Consider the following 21,251-nt stretch of genomic DNA (forward strand, 5'->3'; position numbering starts at 1 on the left):
CCACCTGTGGTCACATGATCTTTGACAGAGGCCTGAAGTCCATTATATGGGGAAAAGACAGTCTTTTTAACAAATAGTCTCTGGCAAAACTGAATGTCCATCTGCAAAAAAATGAAACAGGACTCATATCTCACACCATACAAAAAAACTAATTCAACATAAATCAAAGACCTAAATATAAAACCAAAAGCTATAAAGAGCATAGAAAAAAAATAAGGTCAATACTGGAGGCCCTAATACACAGCATAAATAGCATACAAACCATAACTAACAATACACAAACACCAGAAGATAAGCTAGATAACTGGGATCTTCTAAAGATTAAACATTTATGCTCATCAAAAGACTTCACCAAAAGGGTATAAAGAGAACCTACAGACTGGGAAAAATTTTTTGGCTATGCCAAATCTGAGAAAAGTCTAATCTCTAAAATCTGTAGGAAAATCCAATGCCTCTGCAACACAAAGACAAATAATCCAATTAAAAATGGGCAAAGTATATGAACTGACACTTCAGCAAGGACATTCAGGCAGTGTCTTGGTCATCTAGTGCTGCTCTAACAGAAATACCACAAGTGGATGGCTTTAACAAAGAGAAGTTTATTCTCTCACAGTCCACTAGGCTAGAAGTCCAAACTCAGGGTGCTGGCTCCAGGGTAATGCTTCTGTGTCTCTTGGCTCTGGAGGAAGATCCTTGTCATCAGTCTTCCCTTGGTCTGGGAGCATCTCAGTGCAGGGACCTCAGGTCCAAAGGATGCGCTCTGCACCCAGAACTGCTTTCTTGGTGGTATGAAGTCCCCATGTCTCTCTGCTCACTTCTCTCTTTTATATCTCAAAAGAGATTGGCTTAAGACACTATCTAATCTTGTGATCTCATCAATATAATTGCCGCTAATCCATTTTATTACGTCATAGTGATAGGATTTACAGCACATTGGGAAATTACAACAGATGACAAAATGGTAGACAATCATACAATACTGGGAATCATTTCCCAGCCAAGTTGACAGATATTTTTGGGGGACACAATTCAATCTATCACAGGCAGCTAATAGACACATGAGGAAATGCTGGTGATCACTAGCCATTAGAGAAATGCAAATCTAAACTACAGTGAGATGCCATCTCACCCCGACATTACTGGCACAAATCTAAAAAAACAGAAAATAACAAATATTGGAGAGGCTGTGGGGAACTTGGAACTCTTATACACTGCTGGTGGGAATGTAGAATGGTACAGCCATTTTGGAAAATGATATGGTGCTTTCTTAAAAAGCTAGAAATAGAAATACCATAAGATCCAGCAATCCCATTCCTAGGAATATATCCTATAGAAATAAGAGCTGTCAACGAATAGACATGCACACTCATGTTTGTTGCAGCATTGTTCACGATAACAAAAAGATGGAAACAACCTTCGTATCCATCAAGATAAACAAACTATGGTACGTACACACCATGGAATACTACGCAATGATAAAGAACAATGATGAATCTGGGAAACATCTTACAGCACGGATGAATCTGGAGGGCATTTTGCCAATTGTAATGAGTCAATCACAAAAGGACAAGTACTGTATGAGACCACTATTATAAAAACTCATGAAAAGATTTACATACAGAAGGAAACAATCTTAGATGGTTATGAAGGAGGGAAGGGGTGGGGAGGGAAAAACACTAACTAGACAATAGATAAGTGGTAATTTTGGTGAAGGGTAGGACACTACACAATTCTGGGGAAGTTAGCACAACTTGACTAAGGCAAGGTCATGGAAGCTTCATAGACACATCCAAACTCCCTGAGGGACTGAATTACTGAGCTAAGGGCCTAGGTCCATGGTCTCAGAGGACATCTAGCTCAATTGGCGTAACATAGTTTATAAAGAAAATATTCTACATCCTACTTTGGTGAGTAGCATCTGGGGTCTTAAAAGCTTGTAAGTAGCCATCTTACTCCATTGGTCCCACCCCATCTGGAGCAAGGGAGAATGAAGAAAACCAAAGACACAAGGGGAAGATTAATTCAAGGGACTAATGGACCACTACTACTACAGCCTCCACCAGACTGAGTCCAGGACAACTAGATGGTGCCCAGCTGCCACCACTGACTGCTCCGACAGGGAGCACAATAGAAGGTCTCAGACAGAGCTGGAGAAAAATATAGAACAAAATTCTAACTCACAAAAAAAAGACCAGACTTACTGGTCTGACAGAGACTGGAGAAATCCCGAGAGTATGGACCCTGGACACCCTTTTAACTCAGTTCTAAGGTTACTCCTGAGGTTCATCCTTCAGTTAAAGATTAGACAGGCCCATAAAACAAAATGAGACTAAATGAGGACACCAGCTCAGGGGCAGGGACGAGAAGGCAGGAGGGCACAGGAAAGCTGGTAACGGGAAACCCAAGGTTGAGAGGGCGAGAGTGTGACATGTTGTGGGGTTGGCAACCAGTGTCACAAAACACTATGTGTATTAATTGTTTAACGAGAAACTAATTTGCTCTGTAAACCTTTGTCTGAAGTGCAATTATAAGCGAAAAAGAAAAAAAAGAGCTCTCACAAGCCTTTGAGGCCCCAGACGCTACTCACCAAAGTTAAAAAAAAGAATGACAGTATTTTTTTTAACATAACTCCAATAACATTATCACATCTAAACATTCCTTGATATCGTCAAATATCCAGACAGTGTTCAAATGTCCTCAGTTGTCTCATACTTTTTTTTAATTGTGATAAATACATAAATAACAAAACATTTACTATTTTGACAGTCTTCATATGTGCAGTTCAGTGACATTAAATATGCTCATCATGTTGTTTGACCACCATTCCTGAATTTTTCTGTCACTCTTAACAGAAGCTCAGTGTTCCCTAACAGAAGCTCAGTGTTCCCTAAGCATTGTGTTTTCATTTCCCCCTCAGTCTTGAAACCACTAATAAACTTTGATTTCTATACTGAAAAAAGAAGATGAGTCTGAGAAAAAGCTCCCAGGGAAGTGGTGTCTCTGGAGCCCGGTGGAGAAAATGTTTCAAAAGAATGGAATACTGAGAAACTAAGATAACTAAGAAATGACCACTGGATTTTTGTTGTGCAAAACCCCTTTCTCTGAGTGTCACACTTTTCAGACATAGTTGTAAGGAAAGCAAATGCTATTTGAAATGGTACCTATCTGCAGCACTTTTGAGCACCAGGGAAGTAATAATTTATTATAAGCATATAATATATAATTTATACTTTAATATTGTACTTTAAAATATGCTTTTATTACATGGGGGCTATGGACCCTGTTTAGGAAAAGACATTGAGAATCTCTTTGGGTGTGAAAGGTAAGGCTATCCTAGGACATGTTCTAGAGGATGAGGGCCAAACAGAGAGAGCTGAATTGCAATGGACAATAAAGTGAGATGAGCGGAGGGCAGGAAGTCATTTAAAAAAGATAAAAAAGAAGCATGACTTTAGAAAGCCGAATACTCAGGCAAGTCAGCTTAAAATGGCATAAAAACCTTCCGTGGACTTCTGCATTCGATTCCGGATTCCTCCAGGCTTGCATGACTCCTCCGTTTCCCTTCTGCTCACTTTGATACTCTATGCTCTTCAGTTCCCGTGGCTTCTCCATCCCATTTTGATTCCATATAGTACATAGTAATAGGACATAAATATCAAGAACTTTCTAGGTGCCACAGACTATTTCTAGTGCTTGATGCATATCACTTCATTTAATCTTCCTAACGACCTACCCCATGAAGTAGCTCCTATCATCACTGTCATTTCGATTTTAAAGATCAGGAAACTGTGACACACCGAGGCTAAGTTACTCATGATTAAATCGCAGGGCCAGGATTTGAACCCAGTCTGGCTTCAAAACCTAGATTCTTAATCATTAACTGCTGCTCTTATTTTCCTTTTAGGGTTTTGAATTTGTCAACCATCTACTCAGGCTTGGACTTTGGCTGCCCTTTGCCCTAACCCTAGAACATGACTTGTATTATTAATTTGTGGATCTGACCCACCCTCATAGAAACCCTACCCTGAGCCAGATAAGAGAAGGGAGATAAGCAATGTTCTTTTATAGCCCTGGGCCTTTTCCAACATAGTTCCTCTTCCCAGAATGTTACTTTTTTCCCTTCTCTGACTGATTTCTTTGTACAAGTTGTTTACTTCTTCCTCCATGTGCCTGTAGTTCTTTGAACTTACGTTCACCCTATATCACCATTCCTGGTAGATGTCTAGCTTCGCCCTCAATTGTGAGCTCCTCAAGGCAAGGACCGTATCGTATTCATCTTTGAGTCTCCAGCACTGTGTGGAACACAGTAGGGTACAGTGTTTCTTGACTGACTCAATGAAGGTGCTAGAAAATGAAGGTTGCTATGAGTCAGAACCGAGTCGACGACACCTGACAACGGCAGAAACAAAACAGAACACTATCTCCTGTGTGTGAACAATATGATTTTGTCACAGTCTTGATGGCTGACATAAAAAGGACAGTACTTTTAAAAGAATTTTCTTAACCTCCAACCTTGAGATCTTTATCCCAGTGTTTTGCCATTTTATATTATTATTTCACAAACCTCTCTCTATGCCCTTGACATTAATTTTTGGAATCAAAAAGGCACACATTGCACATTATTACCATTCATTTTTTATTGAAATGAATTCTATGGAAACATGACTACTTGATTAAAGTTCTATGGTTAAAAAAAACAAAAAGATACAGGCCACCAAAAGAAATTTCATGAAAAGATTACTCCAAGTACAAAAAGATGAAAGGTAATTTTTGGTTTGTTTTAAAGACTGACGTGGTCACCATGACTTGCATTTGAATATTATTTCAGAGGGACAAAAAGGACTCAACTAGGGAAGCCAAAGAAAATGAACCACAAAAATAGAGTTTGAGCTAATACAATATCTTACTCTGAAAGGAAAAATTTCTGGCAATTTTCTTGTTCCTAAAGAACCAATCATGTGGCAGATCTTGTAAAATTTTATATTAGTTCTTCAGTTTCCTGAACTTGGGATGAGACTACCTCACCATTCACCAACTCTTGCACAATTGTCTTGACTTTTTGAGTTTTGGCTGGGTCTAAAGATAAGGATGAAAGAAAAGGTTGAAAAGTTAGTGTTTCAAATATTAATCCAAAAATTAATTGTTATTTAACTTAAGATTCTAAATTAGGTATTGGCTGATATAATCCATGAAATTTAAACTTTCAGAAGTGACATATTTTTTAAAAAATGTCTTATCCAATGGAAATGAAATATGTTGAGTGTTGTGTACAGAAGAAAACATTTTTCTTTTCAAATATTTAAATGTTGGTTACGGTACTTAGAATACCTCTTTGTATTTTTTTTCCCCCTGGACTTGCCAAACTTTTAATACAGTACAGACTACTCATTTTTTATAGGATGGCACAAATATTTTTTCTTGCTCAGAATACAGATACACTTGAAATTATTACTACTGCAACATTGAATGAAATCTTCCAGCTCGAATCATTCATAAATGTGATTCTGACTTATTCTAAGTGACTCTTAGGGAATCTGCTTACCTTTGGAGGAATCAATTGACTGTGCTTGAGATTCGGAGTCTGTCACAAATGAAATTTCATCCAACCCATCACTGTAAAGAAAACAAGGGAGGATGACATCATACGATGCTTTCTGGAATGAGGAGGAATAAGGAGAGTGTGCTATTTGAGCCGGAAATTTGAATGATACTTAAAACTGTGGCCGGATGATAACCCAAATTTCTTGATTAATAATGGTTGGTGCACCCTGAGAGACATCAATTGGTGCAATGCACCTTTAGTTTCAAACCATGCCTAAAACGGGCTTTCATAGTGCAGTTAATGGAAGATCAGGTCTGAGAAACTACATTTCTCAATTTATAGAGTTCTTCTCACTATTCATACCTGCTATTGCTTTAGAAAGTTTGCTACAGAAGGTCTGAGACGGTTCGGATGGCTATTCGATGTTTTCATTCTCGGCATCGGGTCGTCGATGTCAGAAACTGAAAGCCTGATTTTCTAGCACCTGGAAGTACTCACTTACAATATGCCTCTGTCTTTGGTGCGTTTGTTCACGGCAGCATTTTATAAATGATTATCAAGTAAGACAAGGGGATGAACACATTTTGCAAAGTCTAGAGCATTTACTGGCACTCTGGTGGTGCAGTGGTTAAGAGCTCGGCTGCTAACCAAGAGGCTGGCAGTTTGAATGCACCAGCCGCTCCTTGGAAACCCTATGGGGCAATTCTGTTCTGTCCTATAGGGTCGCTATGAGTCAGATCGACATGTCGGTGATGGGTTTTTTTTGTTGTTGTTTTGTTTTGCTTTTAGAGCGTTTAATAAGTAAAAGGCATATCTTTATTAGATTTCTTATTTTTTCTGTCAACTAGAGAACCTCTCCCTTCCTTCTATTGCAGCAAACACTGCATCCGCTGTTGATCAGCAAAACGGGTCTACCGTTAGTCAGCAATGGAAGTTATCTTCCACCTGTTATCAGATTTACCCCTTGACCTCCCCGTCCAGCAGGCGGCGGTAGGTCTCGATCTCCAACTCCAGGCGGGCCTTGACGTTCAGCAGCCGCTGGTGGTCGGCGTTCTGGCGCTCGGCGTCGGCGCGCACTTGCTGCAGCTGCTCCTCCAGGCAGCCGATGAGCTGCTGCACCTGGTCCAACTGGCCACAGTAGTCACCCTCGGTTTCGGCCAACGAATCCTCAAGGGATTTCTTCTGCAGTGGAAGGGAAATGGCACAGATTTACTAATGGAGTGGACAGTCAAGTGGGCTAACATATTTTGGATACAGCATTGTCTTGGGAAGTTGAAATGATTCTCCTTTACGTCACACCTACCATGGCGAGCTGGGACTGGAGCTCGATCTCGAGGTTTTGAAACGCGCGCCTCAGCTCGGTGACCTCACTCTTGCTGGAGTGAAGCTGCTCCTTGTTGGTGCTGATCTCTTTCCTGAGCTCCCCGCTCTGCAACAGCAAAGAGGTGGTGAGGCGACGTGAGCGCTCCAACCTCAACATATTACAGCGAAAGTATCAAAGCCTTTTGTTTTGGTTTGTGTAACCTTTTCAGTGAACCAGGCTTCCGCGTCCTTCCGATTCTGCTCAGCGATGGTTTCATACTGCGCCCTCATGTCGTTGAGAAGTCCGGTGAGGTCCACTCCAGGGGTGGCGTCCATTTCTACGCTCACCTGGCTAAGGCTGCACTCCCGGAAGCTTTGGAGCTCCTGGGGACAGCAGATGAGACAAAAGGGTGCCAGTGGTGCATTCTGACCTTCATGGGCCCTGGGCACTTTGCCTTCATGGACCCCTTCCTCCATAAAAAATTATATTTTACCGCTGGATTGGGATTGGGATAAAGACAAATATATCAATACATTAAAACATTTCCTTTACCTAAAAGTTCATGTCTTCTTCTGATTTCAAAAGAACTTAAAATGTTTTTGTGGGCCCCTAGAAGTATCACAGGCCTAGGTGCTGTGTCTACTGTGCCCAATGAATAAATTGGCCCTGGAGGGTCATCTGCAGGGTGGAGGGGCCTAGTGTTTGCCCAGAACACTGGAGGCTTTCAACTATCCCTACCAAACTAAGAGCTGCAGACAGTACCTAGGATTGCACACCACTCGTGCCATTGAAAATCCTGCAGAAACCTTTGTAGAGCCCTATTGCCAGGGTCGTGATAGATGTCCATTCTGTCTACCAGCCGGCTACTTGTGGTATAGTAGGGTTTCATGATGTGTGTGTGTGTGTGTGACACATATTATTAATAGACTGTTGTTTTTTAGCTTTTAAAATACCCTATTTAAAAAAAATCACTAAATCAAGACAATTAGAGTTCTTATTTGTCATTACCTAATGATTGAAGTTGCAAAATCAGAAAGTGCCTCTGATCTGTTAAACGTAACAGGAACCCCCATCGACACCACGTATGCACACACAGTCCCAGAAATCCCAAATCGCCAGTTTAACAGGGAGCTAAGTATCCTCCATATTTGTTCTAACTTGAGATTTATAAATTAGAAATTGTATTTTTTGGGTCTAGGAGAAAAATACCAGCCTAGAGAGGCTGCTCTTTCTGGCTGACCTCCTCGTGGTTCTTCTTCAGGTAGGCCAGCTCTTCAGTCAGACTCTCGATCTGCATCTCCAGGTCAGATCTGGTCACAGTCAGCTCGTCCAGCACCCTGCGCAGGCCATTGATGTCGGCCTCCACGCTATGGCATAGGGCCAGCTCATTCTCGTACCTGGAAGGCAAATACAAGACAGTTTGGGGAATCAACACAACCCTTTGAACAAGGTCCCTGCCATCTTTGGGGGCTATATTATGCATAAGTTTGTACGGCTATTTAAAAATAGCAGCACTGCAATATATTTTTTGCTTTTATAACTTTTTCCTTTTATTAATGATAGCCTACTGCTCAGTTGGAGAGAACAACTCAAGCAGTACTGCATCCCAAGGGAACGAATTCCCCTTTGCTATGAACCTAGCGGCCCCTTTCTAGGTGAAGTTTCTGATGGTATCCGAAAAGCAGTTGAAAAGAAAATAATCATTTGTCTTTTTGCTTAGCTTTTATGATTTAATTTAAAGCATTGATCTTTTGTTAGGTTTTACCAAGATTTTACAGGTTCGGGACTGTCACCCCTGCAACTTCCTGTGGAAATTTTGTGGAGCAAAAAGAAAATTCGTATTTCTTCCTTATGCCAGGGAGGGTAGGGTATGGGGAAGAAAAGGGAAATACAAAAATAAGTGTGTGATTAATATTTTAGTTCTATGTGTCATCAGTAAAACAATCGTTTCATTAAACCCCAGGCAAAAAAAAAAAAAAAAACATTATTAATTCATTTTGATACAAGGAAAGTTGAGATATAGGACATTGGTAAAATTATGTCACATCATGAGTCAAAGGCAAAGTACAAATACGGTGATTCATAGTCCTAGGTTTAAGTAACTTACAGCTTCAGGTCTTGCAATGTGAATTGTGTTAGAATCTAATTACTTTCCAGAATGACCTATGTGAATTGCCAAAACACAAAATGTATAGAGCATGTGAACCTCAGAAGGGTGGAAATATTTATCCATCAACGAAGGCAGGAAAACAGGGAGTAAGAAGAAATGGTGGGACATCAATGATTGTTTTTCTTTTATTTGACTCACTTTATTCGGAAGTCGTCGGCAGCCAGTCTGGCATTATCAATCTGCAGGAGGAGCTGGGCGCTCCCGCTGCTGGCAGAAATGATCTGGCAAAATAGGGGGACACACACAAAATGAGACCCTAAAATACTAACATTATTTTTTTTTTGACAGGAAGAGTTTTTAGGTTACTTTAAAATGCTAAGGCAGTGTTGGAGCCCTGGTGGCACAGTGGTTGAGCTCTGTTGCCAACCAAAAGGTCAGCAGTTTGAATCTACCAGTCACTTCTTGGAAACCCTATGGGGCAGTTCTACTCTGTCCTGTAGGGTCGCTGTGAGTTGGAATCGACAGCAATGGGTTTAAGGCAGTTTCATTTTTTTCTAAGAAAATACATTTATAAAACAGTATTAAAAAATTAAGAAACACATTTCCTACAAAAAAAAAAGTGGTGGGAATACAGTCACTTTATGGTAAGTGATGAAATGGAATGAAACATCTTGAAATGATCATTGCTCAATACAACCAAATTGAAAAATATCTCTTAAGTTTTAAGTGATTATCACTGTAAGATATTGTAGTAGTAAAAACTAAAGGTAAAAAATAATTCCTGAAACTCTTCCAAAAAACATATTCTTACCTTATTCCTGAGGTCTTCAATCAACGTATAATATTTACTGTAATCACTCTGTGACCTGGGGTCTCCAATCCCAGACCCTCGTGATTCATACCATCCTCGAATTTTGTTTTCTAGCTCAGTATTAGCCTCTTCTAGAGCTCGAACCTTATCGAGATAGGAGGCCAATCTGTCATTAAGATTTTGCATGGTTTCCTTTTCTGATCCAGAAAGAAGGCCTGCATCATTGCCAGCGAGAATACCTACGGAGCCACCTCCTGGGCTTCCCCAAAAGCCAGTCCCCAGGCCTCCAAAGCCACCCCCCAGGGAGCCTGCGTAACCAGTGCCCAGTCCTCCTGCAAAGGAACTTGTAGAACCACCACCAAAGCCAGAGCTAGAGCCAAACATGGAAGCAGCAGAAAAGCCTCCCCCACAGCTACCTCCAAAGCCAAAGGTGCTTCCCCCATAGACACTTCCAGCAGTGGAAGTGGACATGCCCCTGACTCTGCCTGCTGTCCCACTTTGGGAGGACAGTCGCTGGGACAGCCCAGAGGTGCGCAAAGAGAGTGACATGGTGTTGCCGGGGAAATCCACAGCCCAAGTAGCAACAACCCGCGAAGAAGAAGCAGTGTCAGGAAGGCAGAAAAGTCAACCTTTTATAGGCTGTTGCAGTTGAAAAGTTCACTCTCTCCACTCAAAATTTGGTGCCCCCCGCCTCTTTTTGTGGCCATCTCAGCAAGTAAATGAGTTATACAAATTGAAAATTCATTGGTGTAGAAATAATTCAGCAATTCTGCCCATCACATATTTGTTAAACAAAAAAGAGATCTGGGTGGAGTAGAGAGGTTGTCATAAAGAATTTTTCTTCTCCAAATTATTGCCTGTCTTCCCAGCACCGCCCAGTAGCTTATACATAGTAGGAAAGCAAAGATTGCTTGTTGAATGGGTAAATTAATGAATGTTTCTTCCTAAACGAAACTGTTGAGTTTTTCACTCATCTTTCCTATTTGTTTCATTTAGAAAACTGTCCAGTCATGATAATAGTGTTATCTTTTAGTGGAATATAGTTTCAGAAGAGTTCTGAAATGTACTCATGGAAGGTCAGGAATAGATGTGATTTCCAGGTTGACGTTGGATTTGAATTTTCAGGGATTTTCAAACATCGTCATTAGGATGTTCAACAGAAAGGCCAAACCAAAACCAAACCCATTGCCAACAAGTTGATTCTGACGCTTAGCGACTCTATAACACAGAGCAGAACTGCCCCATTTTTCCATGGAGTGGCTGGTGGATTCAAACTGCTGACCTTTTGGTTAGCAGCTGAGCTCTTAAGCAGTATGCCACCAGGGCTCCAATTCAGAAAGAAGCCAAAAAACCAAACCTGTTGCCATCGAGTCCATTCTCATAGTGACCCTATAGGACAGCGTAGAACTGCCCAATAAGGTGTCCAAGGAATGGCTGGTGGATTCGCACTGCCAACATTTTGGGCCTTGCCTGATTGATCGTTCACTGCTCTGTGCCCAGCACTTAGTATGTTTATTCCTTTAACAGATAATGCACGTAACCAGTAACCAGTTGCTGTTCAGTTGGAGATGACTGACTCATGGTGACCCCATGTGTGTCACAGTAGAACCGTGCTTCCTAGGGTTTTCAGTGACTGTTTTTTCAGATGTGGATTGCCAGGCCTTTCTTCCTAGGCAACTCTTGGTGGACTCTAACCTCCATCCTTTGTGTTAGCAGCCAACCGTGTTAACCTTTTGTACCACCCAAGGAAGAACTCCATTTGCACTTCATGGTTGCTCAGTAAAACCATTTGCACATAATTGTTGCTCAATAAAACCATTTGCATATAACAATTGCTCAATAAATGTGTTAACTGAATGAATGGATTGGATAAAAACTTCAGATTTGATTGTCATTATCAACATAAGTAAGAGGAAACACACTTTTCAAATCAAGAAAGAATTAAAGCCTCAAGTTAAGAAGCCAGTGACTCCTTTCAGTTGACTGCTTCGAAAAGGGGTAAAATCTGTATAGAACAAACTATGCAATGTTTTGTTTTTTAATTTTTGTGAAAGCTTTGCAAAATGTGCTTCGAAGAATGAAAAGCCAACCAGCCCTGTGCCATCCTCATGATCTTTGATATGTTTGAGCCCGTTATTGGAGCTATTGTGACAATCCGTCTCATTGACGATTTCCCTTGTTTTTCGATGACCCTCTGCCAAACACAATGGCCTTTTCTAGGGCTTGGTCTTTCCTGATGACGTGTCCAAACTAAACAGAACTTAATCTTTAATGTGTTAAAATGTGTTGTTTAATGTTCATTTAATTTGAAAATGACTATGCCCTGGATAACTGGTATGCTTTGACCAAGATTTTTTCTGAATCCAGTTATGAATGGAGAGCAACTTCGAAGTGGAACGACAAATATTTCTCTTTCAATGGTTTTGTGTGTGTGTTGTGTGTATTGTGTGTGTGTGGTGGGTCTGTGGTGTGGTGTGTGTGTGTCAGCGTGTGTGTGTGTTTGGTTGGGGGAGCTAAGTTAAATAAATATCAAGCCTCCATTTTACCGTTTTTGGAAGTGAAATGATTTTCTTTGACAGCTGCCTAAATGTATAGGCAGGCAGAAATGCACAAAGCAAACAATCTTGGGCATGTTGGCAAAGTGATTATATTACATAAGTTGAGGAACAGAGAACTCAAATGAAGAGTTAATGCTTTCCATTTTTGTCGAGTTCAGGGAATATGCAAAATGGAGAAAATTACTAAAGTGGCATTTGTAAATCTTTAGATTGTTATGAAATAAAGCAAGTGATCATCTTTTCATGCCAGGCTGGTTAGTTTTCTGGTCTTTGACTGCATGATTTCCACCTGAGTTCCATTCCTTAAAGCTACGTCTTCCACTTTCTGCACTTCACTCACCACTTTGTTCATAACACCTTTCTCTCTTGCTTCGAATAACATTTTGAGATTCTGTGAGTGAGTGAAAGAATACTGGGTTTCCTATGTTTTATATTGTGCTTTGGAGATGAGGGATGAACAGGGACCCCCAGAGGACATGGTTGGGTCTGACCTCTGGACTTTGGTGCTCAGTGGTTCTTCAAAGCAGGGGAGGATTTTGGAGGCCGTATGTGGTGGGAGGGAGGAAGAAAGTAAAATAATACCCCGGGATGGTACACGACAACAATAGCAACAAGGGGAATCTTAGAAATAAGTCTAGTGGAGAGAAAACAGAGATGTTTAAAGGGGAATTAAAAAAAAAAAGAAATCACTAACCTATGCTTTAAGTTAGAATTGTTATCTGAGGGTGTGATCAGGTACTAGAGACTACCCCTGAGTGGGTAAAGGTGAGAGCAAAAGATGTCATGGGGATTCACTTTGACCACGTTTTAATTTTATATCATACTTATCATTCTCCTTTTTAGATGTTGCAGGCAGGGCTCTGTGTAGAAATAGTACCTCAAGTCCAGAAAAAAATACTTTTTTCCATCCTAACCTCACCTCTAGGGGTTCTCTCTGAGCTTGATAGCTTAACTTTTGCCCTGGTGATTCCATATCAAGTGATGAAATACATTGATGGTAATTCTAATGCGTGATACCAAAAAAAACCCAAACCCATTGCCATTGAGTCGATTCTGACTCATAGCAACCCTACGTGTGATAAAGAGCCCTATGTTTATGGACAAGGAACCTTCCCTGCATCTGTATACCGGTCAGAAGTAGGAGCATGCTGTTCTGTTTTGTAGCTGGTATAAGAAGTACAGATGCGGGGATTAATGTTTCACTTTCATACATACTATAGGTTCACTGAATCAGAATCGACGGCAATGGGTTTGGTTTTGGATTTTAGTTCATACAGTAACTACTGGTATAACTATCTGGTTACAGATGTATGTATAGTCTTGCCTACTTTCTTTGATAGATTGACTGGAAGAAAAAGCAGTGAAGAAGTCTTCATTTTTCTGATGTGAAATTAATTGTGGTGTGATGGATTGCTTTTGTGTGGCCTTTCTCACCGTGGTCTTGTAACTCCTACCGAAGGGACTGGGTGGGACTGTGCAAATAGGGTAATTGTGGCCCACCAAGGGGATTGGTCAGTTTTGCCATCCTGCTGGGCTTGAAATGAGCCATCCCTGAGGCAGGAAGGAGATCCCACAACCACCAAGCCAGGAGCAGATAGCACGTCCTTTGGACCTGGGATCCCTGCGCTGAGAAGCTCCTGTAACCAGGAGACAGAGAGATAGAGTTGTAACCCTGAAGACAGTGAGAAGCCAGAAAGCTGAGTGCCTGGGGTCTCTCTGGGGACTTACTAACCGAAAAAAAAAAACAAACCCATCGCCATCAAGTCGATTCTGACTCACAGCGACCCTATAAAACAGAGTAGAACCGCCCCATAGGGTTTCCAAGGAGCGTCTGGTAGATTTGAACTGCTAACCTTTTGGTTAGCAGCCGTAGCTCTTAACAACTACATTACCAGGGGACTTACTGGCAGGGGCTAAAAGAGCTTTGTAACACTTGCCTGAACAGGGCAGAGGCCTAGGGCTAGAGAGAGGTGTGCCTGCAAGCACAGCTGAAAAGAGGCTGTCCTGATGGAAGAACTGTATCTTGAATGTTCCTGAGCCTGAATTGTAACCTGTTACTTCCCTAATAAACCCCGTAATCGAGAGTATTGGCTGTAAGCTCTGTGTGGCTATAGCAATGAATTATTGAACCCAGCAGAGAAGTTGAGAGTGCCATGAGGGGGACGGTTGGTGTCAGAAATGCTAAAGATGATGGAGAGAGGAGGCCTGTCTGACCTCTGCCTTATAGGAATGAGCCTTGGGCTGTTGATCTGGATTCTCCTTCCACCTTGTGAACGGAAAGGAGGTCAGATGCCTCCCTTACGCTGTTTTTACAGTAATAACCCTACCTCTTTAACAAAGAGTCATTTTTGCCATATGACAAATAGCTATGCCTAGTCAATCTCAAACCCATGTACTCAGGTTTTTTGTTAATCAGATTCATAGTCTCTGGTATTTGCTTGTCAAAGATTTCAGACCATTCAGGAATGAGTCCTAGCAGGTGAAAAAAGAATTCACTTCCAAAAGTTCTTCACATTTTAAAAAGCAACTTACTAGTTGAAGTGGCTTTGACAAAAATTAGGAAAAAAATGAGGCTGAAACCTCTTTCCTTCTTTGAAAAGCAAGGAAATGCGAAGGAGTGGAAATAATAGCTTTTCCGTTGTGCTGAATCAGGTCTTGTGTGGGATGTTAGGTAACAAAGCTGGCCGTTTGCCACAGCTGGGTGTTGTGCAGTGTCTGACTAGTGAAAAGGACAATTAGAAAATGACAGAAGGACAGGCAAACACTCATTCTGAGTGTGGCTCAGCAATTGTCATGTAATAAGCTGCTTAAGAGAGTATGGTGGCTTTAGACACGTAGCCCTGAGGTTCAGTTTTGTTTCATTATTGGTGACTGTGTGACTTTGGGAAAGTGTTATCTCCTGTCCTCATTTATTATCCTCATTTGTCTTCATAAGTAAAATGGGGAGGGTATGATAAGATTAAACCACGTGAAATTGCAATTTTTTGAAGGTCAGAAATGAGCGACTATTGGCAAGTGCGTGATTCAACGTAATCGTTTCTACCTCATGGGATTATTGTGAGGATTAAATGAGAAATGCATGTAAAATGCCTGACCCACTGTTTGGATCCTAGTAAGTGCTCAGTAAATTATTAGTGGATGTTATTATTTTTAAGTGAGCCACATAATTATTTTTCATATAGTAATATAACTAAAAATCCTACTTATTTATAAACTTCTATATAAAATTCTAAGTCCAAGCTATCTATTTACTATAATACAATGAAACGAGGCAAATTTATTTGTCCCGTTAAATAGTTGCAAGGCAGTTATTGCTCACCGAAATGCAAGCAAGGGTGAACATACAGTATGTGGGCTTTTGTATCTGGCGTATTTCACTTAGCATAATGTTCTCAGAGTTCATCTGTGTTGAAGCGTAAGTTAGTTTTTCATTCCTTTTTATTGCCAAATAATATTCCATTGTGTAGATAGACAACCTTGAGCTTATCCATTCATAATTGATGGACATTTGGGTGGTTCTCCTCTTTCTGGCTGTTGTGAATAATGTGATATGAACATTCATGTACAAAAGACCACATATTGTGTAATTCCGTATATATGATACAGAGCCCTGGTGGTGAAGTGGTTAAGAGCTCAGGCTGCTGACCAAAGGGTCGGCAGTTCAAGCCCACCAGCCACTCCTTGGAAGCCCCATGGGGCAGTTCTACTCTGTCCTATAGGGTCGCTATGAGTCAGAATCAACTGACAGCACACAACATATATATGAACTGTCTGTAATAGACATCTCCTTAGAGATTGGAAGTAGTGGTCGCCAGGGGCTGGAGAGAGAGGGAATGGGGAGTGACGGGGGATAGGTATGGGGGTTCTTCTTGGGGTGATGAAAATGTTCTAAAATTAGATAGTTGTGATGGTTGTACGACTCTGTGACTATCCTAAAGACCACTGATCTGTATACTTTAAAAGGGTGAATTTTATGGTGTGTGAATTATGCATCAATAAACCTGTTGTTTAAAAAAACGGTGAGAAGCAGTTCATAACATACATTCACCACATAAGAGAGCACACGGTGATTTATATGATTTATACCTTGAGAAGGGCTTCACTGATTTTGCTTTTCATCTATTCCCATTTCCAGCCCAGAGTGCTTCATTAGTCTGCTCAGCATTATGATTGGAATTTGACCCTCAAACTATTCAAAGAGTTGAGCTGAGTTTTTAAAAGGCAGTGGAGACAATGGAAAAAAGGAGACATAACTCAGTAGCAGAATTGTACTGATACTAAAAGGTAGTGAGATCAACCAAAAAAAAAAAAAAAAAAAGCTCAGTGAGAAATCCAGTCCCCACCCCCAAAGGAGGTTTTGCAATTTAGAAACGGGAAAGGTTAAAGAGAGAGGTTTATTTGTAATTTGCATAGGCTCTGTGCTCCGAGGTTTAGGGTAATTGCCGCGCAATGTAATTTTCAGCATCATTACCTACGAATTGATATTAGGTGGTCTATAGCTTGTAATTAATATGCTTCACAGTAAAGATGGCAGTAATGATGTTTTAAATATCCTAGTGCTCGTTTGATTTCATCTTGCAGGCAATTTGTAGCTCCTCTGAGTAAAACACTTATGTTCAATTACAGAGACTGATAAATAGGCTTTTTCTCCTTTCTAATCATTCCAGGGTATTACTAGTGTCTTCTAATAGCTGCTTCTTGTAGGGAGCAAAAATTATAGCCACAGTTCTTTCAAAATTTCAGCAGCATCTCCTTCTGGCCGCTGTTTACATAAGTTGTTCTACCTCTTGGATGTTGGTGGACACAACCTGGCCATCCACTACTTCTTCCACGATAGTCTTAATCTTCCTGGTTTTCTTGACATCTGAATTGAGATTTCAGCATTAAATGTTAATTCAGACACATAACTGCTAGCTTACGACTATTTTAAATTATGATCATTTTTTACTTTTAGGAAAACAGTGGAATCCATTCTCTTTCTTAAATAATTCCAAACCCATTTTATAGACAAATGCAGAAAATGTGCCACTCTCCCCAAATTTAAAATTTCCTACTCTCTCCACCCCCAAACAGAAATATTTAATTAGGCAAAATTCATATTTTAATCTTATTTTTTTAATAGACTCTCAGGATGTCTCAGGACAGAAACAGCACAGGCATGAAAATTCCCCTGCCATAGGGAGTGTGACAAATTTCCCATATGAAGAGTTCCTTCATGCAATGTACATGATTTTTAGAACTCCTAGTATCAAGTCAAGGAGCCCTGTGGCGCAGTGGTTAAGCGCTCACCTGCTATCTGTAAGGTTAGCCATTTGAACCCACAATCCACTCCCTGGGAAGAAGATGTGGCAGTCTGCTTCTGTAAAGATTTACTGCCTTGGAAACCCTAAGGGGCAGGTCTATTCTAGCCTATAGGGTCACTAGGAGTCAGAATCACTCGATAGCCATGGGTATGATTTTTGGGGTGTCATGTCCGCTTACTTGAGAGTTGGTCTCACTTAACTTTTCACCTGTGGCTAATAATTAGTGGAAAGTTGCACAAGAAATATATGAAAATTACAACACTTACCTATCTCTTCTAGGATGCTTAACTGATCTTCTGAAGTCCTTTTTATTTGGTTGTTTTTAAGGAAAGAAAAAGAAACAGAAACAACAGTGTTATTGCCATTCCTGCTTTTTGTCTTTCAAAGCAATTATAGCTTGATTGATGTGTGTTTTAGTGCTGTTCCTGTATTTATTTCCCTTTTTATGATGCTGGTCGCTTCCAACTGGAGTGTCTTACGTTTTAACTTGAAAACACATAGCTTCAAAACTGGTTCATTAACATATGTTAGAAGTTTTTGTAATGAATATAACAGAATTACAATGGAAGTTTAAATCTTCTGTTCTCTTGTTGACTTTCTTGGGTGCGGTACTTGGGGACCTTTGCTGCTGAAATGCTGTTGGTTCTCAAATGAGCTCTCAGGGACCTCTGTGGCCTATTGTTCAGCTCATGAGTTCTCAAATGAGAATTAAAATGTGTTTATATATACTTATTGTGCTTTCAATGATGTATTAATTATAAAAGTTAAGATAAGAATAGACTGTGTCACATGGATAACCATCTACTAACTTAGTCTGACCACATGACCTCAAGTACAAAGACTATTTGATATTTTTGGGGTGTGCATACCTTTTGGTATATTTTTGTTTTGTTGCTGATTTGTGTGTGTGTGTGATTGCTTTTGTGTTAAGGATTGCATTGATGCTGGATAATGAGTGACAGAGTTTAATGTGTGGACATTCAAATAGAACAGCATATAGAAATTGACACATATTCCTTCTAAAAGCCTTACTTTACATCATCTCCTTCCAAAAGGCGGCGATAAGTAGCAATTTCCTGCTCAAGCCTGGTCTTTACGTCAAGAAGAATATTGTATTCATTGTTCTGGCGTCCTGTGTCGTTTCGAATCTGCATCAGCTGGGCTTCTAGGGAGCTTAGCTGTGCCTGGATGGTGGCCAATCGGCCAGCGTAACGAGCTTTGGTCTCCTCTAATGTACGCTCCAAAGATGCTTTCTATGAACAGAAGAAAGAGTGCATTTCTTTGAAGATTTCTGTTAAGAGGTGGCTCAATTTCAATTTCCCTTGAAAATAAACTCTGCAGGTAGCCATTGTGGACATCATGTATTTCTAGTTTTCTCTCTCATTCCTTCCATCTAGGCAACCTCAACCTTAGCTGGGATTACTAGTTCTTTTTTGTTTTTAACTTTGTGCCCACTGTTCTCTCAGTGTGATATATTATTGTTTTCAAATATTTGTCCTCCCTCCCTGTGAGAGGCTTTGTCTCCCTGTCTGTTATATCAGGGTTGGCCATGTGATTTCTGGTATCCTCCATATGAGAGCATTAGAATTCCTCATCCCATTGATAGGCGTGGCCATGTGACTTTTTTTTGGCTAATGAAATGCAGATGGAAGGTACAAATGCCTTTTCTGAGGAGAAGCTTTAAGAGCCATCATGTGGTCCAGCCACTGCTCTTTTCTACCTGCCACAACTCTGGCATGTCCCAGATAGGGGCTACTCCTGTAGCTTATCCCTGGAGTCAAAATGTCACGCAGCAGAGCTGCAGCCAACCCGTGATGGATGTGGTGGTGGTGGTGGTGTAAGCAATTATGATTGGGGGATTGTTTGTTACCACAGGGTAACTTATCATAAACTGACTGATTTGCTTAGCCTGGAATGTCTTTTCCCTCATTCTCCAACTTTAAAATTCATCTCTATTTTTAAGATCTAGCTCAAATGCCCCCTCTTTCCCTGTGAAGTCTTCCAGATCTTCTCTTTCCTCTGCATTCCTGCAGTACATTGTCCTTTCCTCGATTTCTTTCTGCCCTTTAATGATCATCAGTTGTTTGGCCTGTTTCCCTGCTAGCTCTGTGAGGGGAGGGGTTATTTCTTATAGGTCTTTGCATTTCTAGAATTCCTAAATTCCTAACACACGTGCTTAGGAAACACACGCTGGGTTGAGAAATGGAAGTATGCTTTACCATACTGAGCTGGGAGTGGAGCTCAATCTCCAGGCTCTGGTAGGTGTGTTTCAGGTCCTTTACTTGAACCTCAGTTCCTTTTATTTCTTCAGTGCTCCCTGTGACTTGTTGCTGCAGAGCTTCAGTCTAAAGTTCCAAAAAGGAAAAAGAAAAAAGAAAGAAAGGAAATGAGTTATTTCTTTCTGGAGAGCAATTTCAACTCATTTGCTCACCCTTTAGAATCATACTATTACCTGTCTTTCAAACTGTTCTCTGACCTCTTGAAGGTTCTTCTGGGCCAAGTCTTCGTATTTCTGCCTCATTTCATTCATGACCGCACTGAGGTTGAGGCCTGGAGCAGCATCCACCTCCACATTGACAGTACTGCCCAGATGCTTGCGCAGGCTGTTGACTTCCTGCAAGAGTGAAAATACAGATTCATTTTAGTCTGAAGCATAGTCTCAGATGAGGCTGAACAGAAAAGACATAGGAAATCTTATGACTTATGGGGAATGAGTTAGGAAGAAAGAAATAACTACACTTATTATGGGCCAGGTACTGTTCTAGGTGATTAACCCATACAACGACCTAATGAAAAGTCAGGGCTCACGTCACTATCGTTGTCATCTTATTCAGCATCACCATTACCGCTACCACCGCCGCCGCCTCCTCCTCCTCGTCCTTCTCTTCTTCTTCTTTCTCCTCCTTATTCTTATTTTGGGAAATTTCATCATTCCCAGTACCACTTTGGAATATTTTCTTACCTCCTCATGTTCATTTTTGAGGAGAATCAGGTCTTCATTCAGTTCTTCAATTTGGAACTCCAACTCTGGTCTTCGTAGGTTTAGATCATCAAAGGCCTTACGCAGGCCTATAAGATCGTTCTCCACTGTTACTAGTAATGCCCTCTCAGTCTCACACCTGTGAATCAATTAGCATGCAGAGATAATTGAGTCTCTCTGAAGTCATTATAGGAGAGAGAATCTTAATATAATGAGATAGATTTTTATGTAGCATATGAGGAAATCAATTTCAATACCTTCAGTCCCCCTTTATACATTCAGAAAATGTGCATAAGAACCTAGGAATCAGATAATCTGCTCCATACTATAATCTCTGTGATTTGGAGTGACTTGTGAAAATGCAATGTGAAATAACTTTCAAAAGTTCCTGAAAAAAAAAAAGTTTTTTTTTTTGGGGGGGGATAATTTTTGTTTTTAATTGTACTTCAGGTGAAGGCCTACAGAACAAATAGTTTCTCATGAAACAGTAGTACACATATTGTTTTGTGACATTGGTTAACAACCCCACAACATGTCAACCCTCTCCCTTCTCGACCTTTTTTTGTTGTTGCTGTTGAAAATCTACATAGCCAAAGATACAGCATTTCAAAAGTTTCTACATGCACAGTTCAGTGACATCGACT

The 21,251-nt window shown here is 40.6% G+C and overlaps 2 protein-coding genes across 2 annotated transcripts in view; both read right to left on the reverse strand.

Moving 5' to 3' along the window:
• Nucleotides 1-4,978: 4,978 nt before the first annotated feature.
• On the reverse strand, nt 4,979-10,359 carry KRT12 (keratin 12). Its single transcript, XM_004378086.1, has 8 exons — nt 9,767-10,359; nt 9,154-9,236; nt 8,086-8,242; nt 7,067-7,228; nt 6,846-6,971; nt 6,504-6,724; nt 5,543-5,613; nt 4,979-5,076 (listed from the first exon to the last, which is right to left on the reverse strand). Exons 1-8 carry the CDS (start codon nt 10,313-10,315, stop codon nt 4,979-4,981), a joined length of 1,467 nt encoding a protein of 488 aa, XP_004378143.1. The 5' UTR covers nt 10,316-10,359.
• Nucleotides 10,360-16,983: 6,624 nt separating this feature from the next.
• KRT20 (keratin 20) overlaps nt 16,984-21,251 on the reverse strand; it is a 9,628-nt gene continuing 5,360 nt past the window's right edge. The window contains exons 3-8 of the mRNA XM_004378130.2: nt 20,590-20,746; nt 20,080-20,241; nt 19,847-19,972; nt 18,660-18,880; nt 17,894-17,931; nt 16,984-17,188 (exon numbers count right to left, since the gene is read on the reverse strand). Of these exons, the coding sequence (XP_004378187.1) occupies nt 17,091-17,188; nt 17,894-17,931; nt 18,660-18,880; nt 19,847-19,972; nt 20,080-20,241; nt 20,590-20,746 (802 nt within the window). The 3' untranslated portion in view covers nt 16,984-17,090. The remainder of the gene's footprint in view (nt 17,189-17,893; nt 17,932-18,659; nt 18,881-19,846; nt 19,973-20,079; nt 20,242-20,589; nt 20,747-21,251) is intronic.

This window comes from Trichechus manatus, unplaced genomic scaffold (genome assembly GCF_000243295.1).
Source record: "Trichechus manatus latirostris isolate Lorelei unplaced genomic scaffold, TriManLat1.0 scaffold00054, whole genome shotgun sequence".
In the NCBI taxonomy this organism is placed as follows: Eukaryota; Metazoa; Chordata; class Mammalia; order Sirenia; family Trichechidae; genus Trichechus; species Trichechus manatus.

What these genes read in the sequence shown, in the direction of transcription:
- KRT12 (XM_004378086.1), bottom strand. Translation starts at nt 10,315, where the DNA reads ATGTCACTCTCTTTGCGCACCTCTGGGCTGTCCCAGCGACTGTCCTCC. An exon ending in TGAAGAAGAACCACGAGGAG is followed by an intron (nt 7,229 to 8,085) that starts GTCAGCCAGAAA and finishes TGCTGTCCCCAG; the next exon opens with GAGCTCCAAAGCTTCCGGGA. An exon ending in AAGCCTGGTTCACTGAAAAG is followed by an intron (nt 6,972 to 7,066) that starts GTTACACAAACC and finishes TTGCTGTTGCAG; the next exon opens with AGCGGGGAGCTCAGGAAAGA.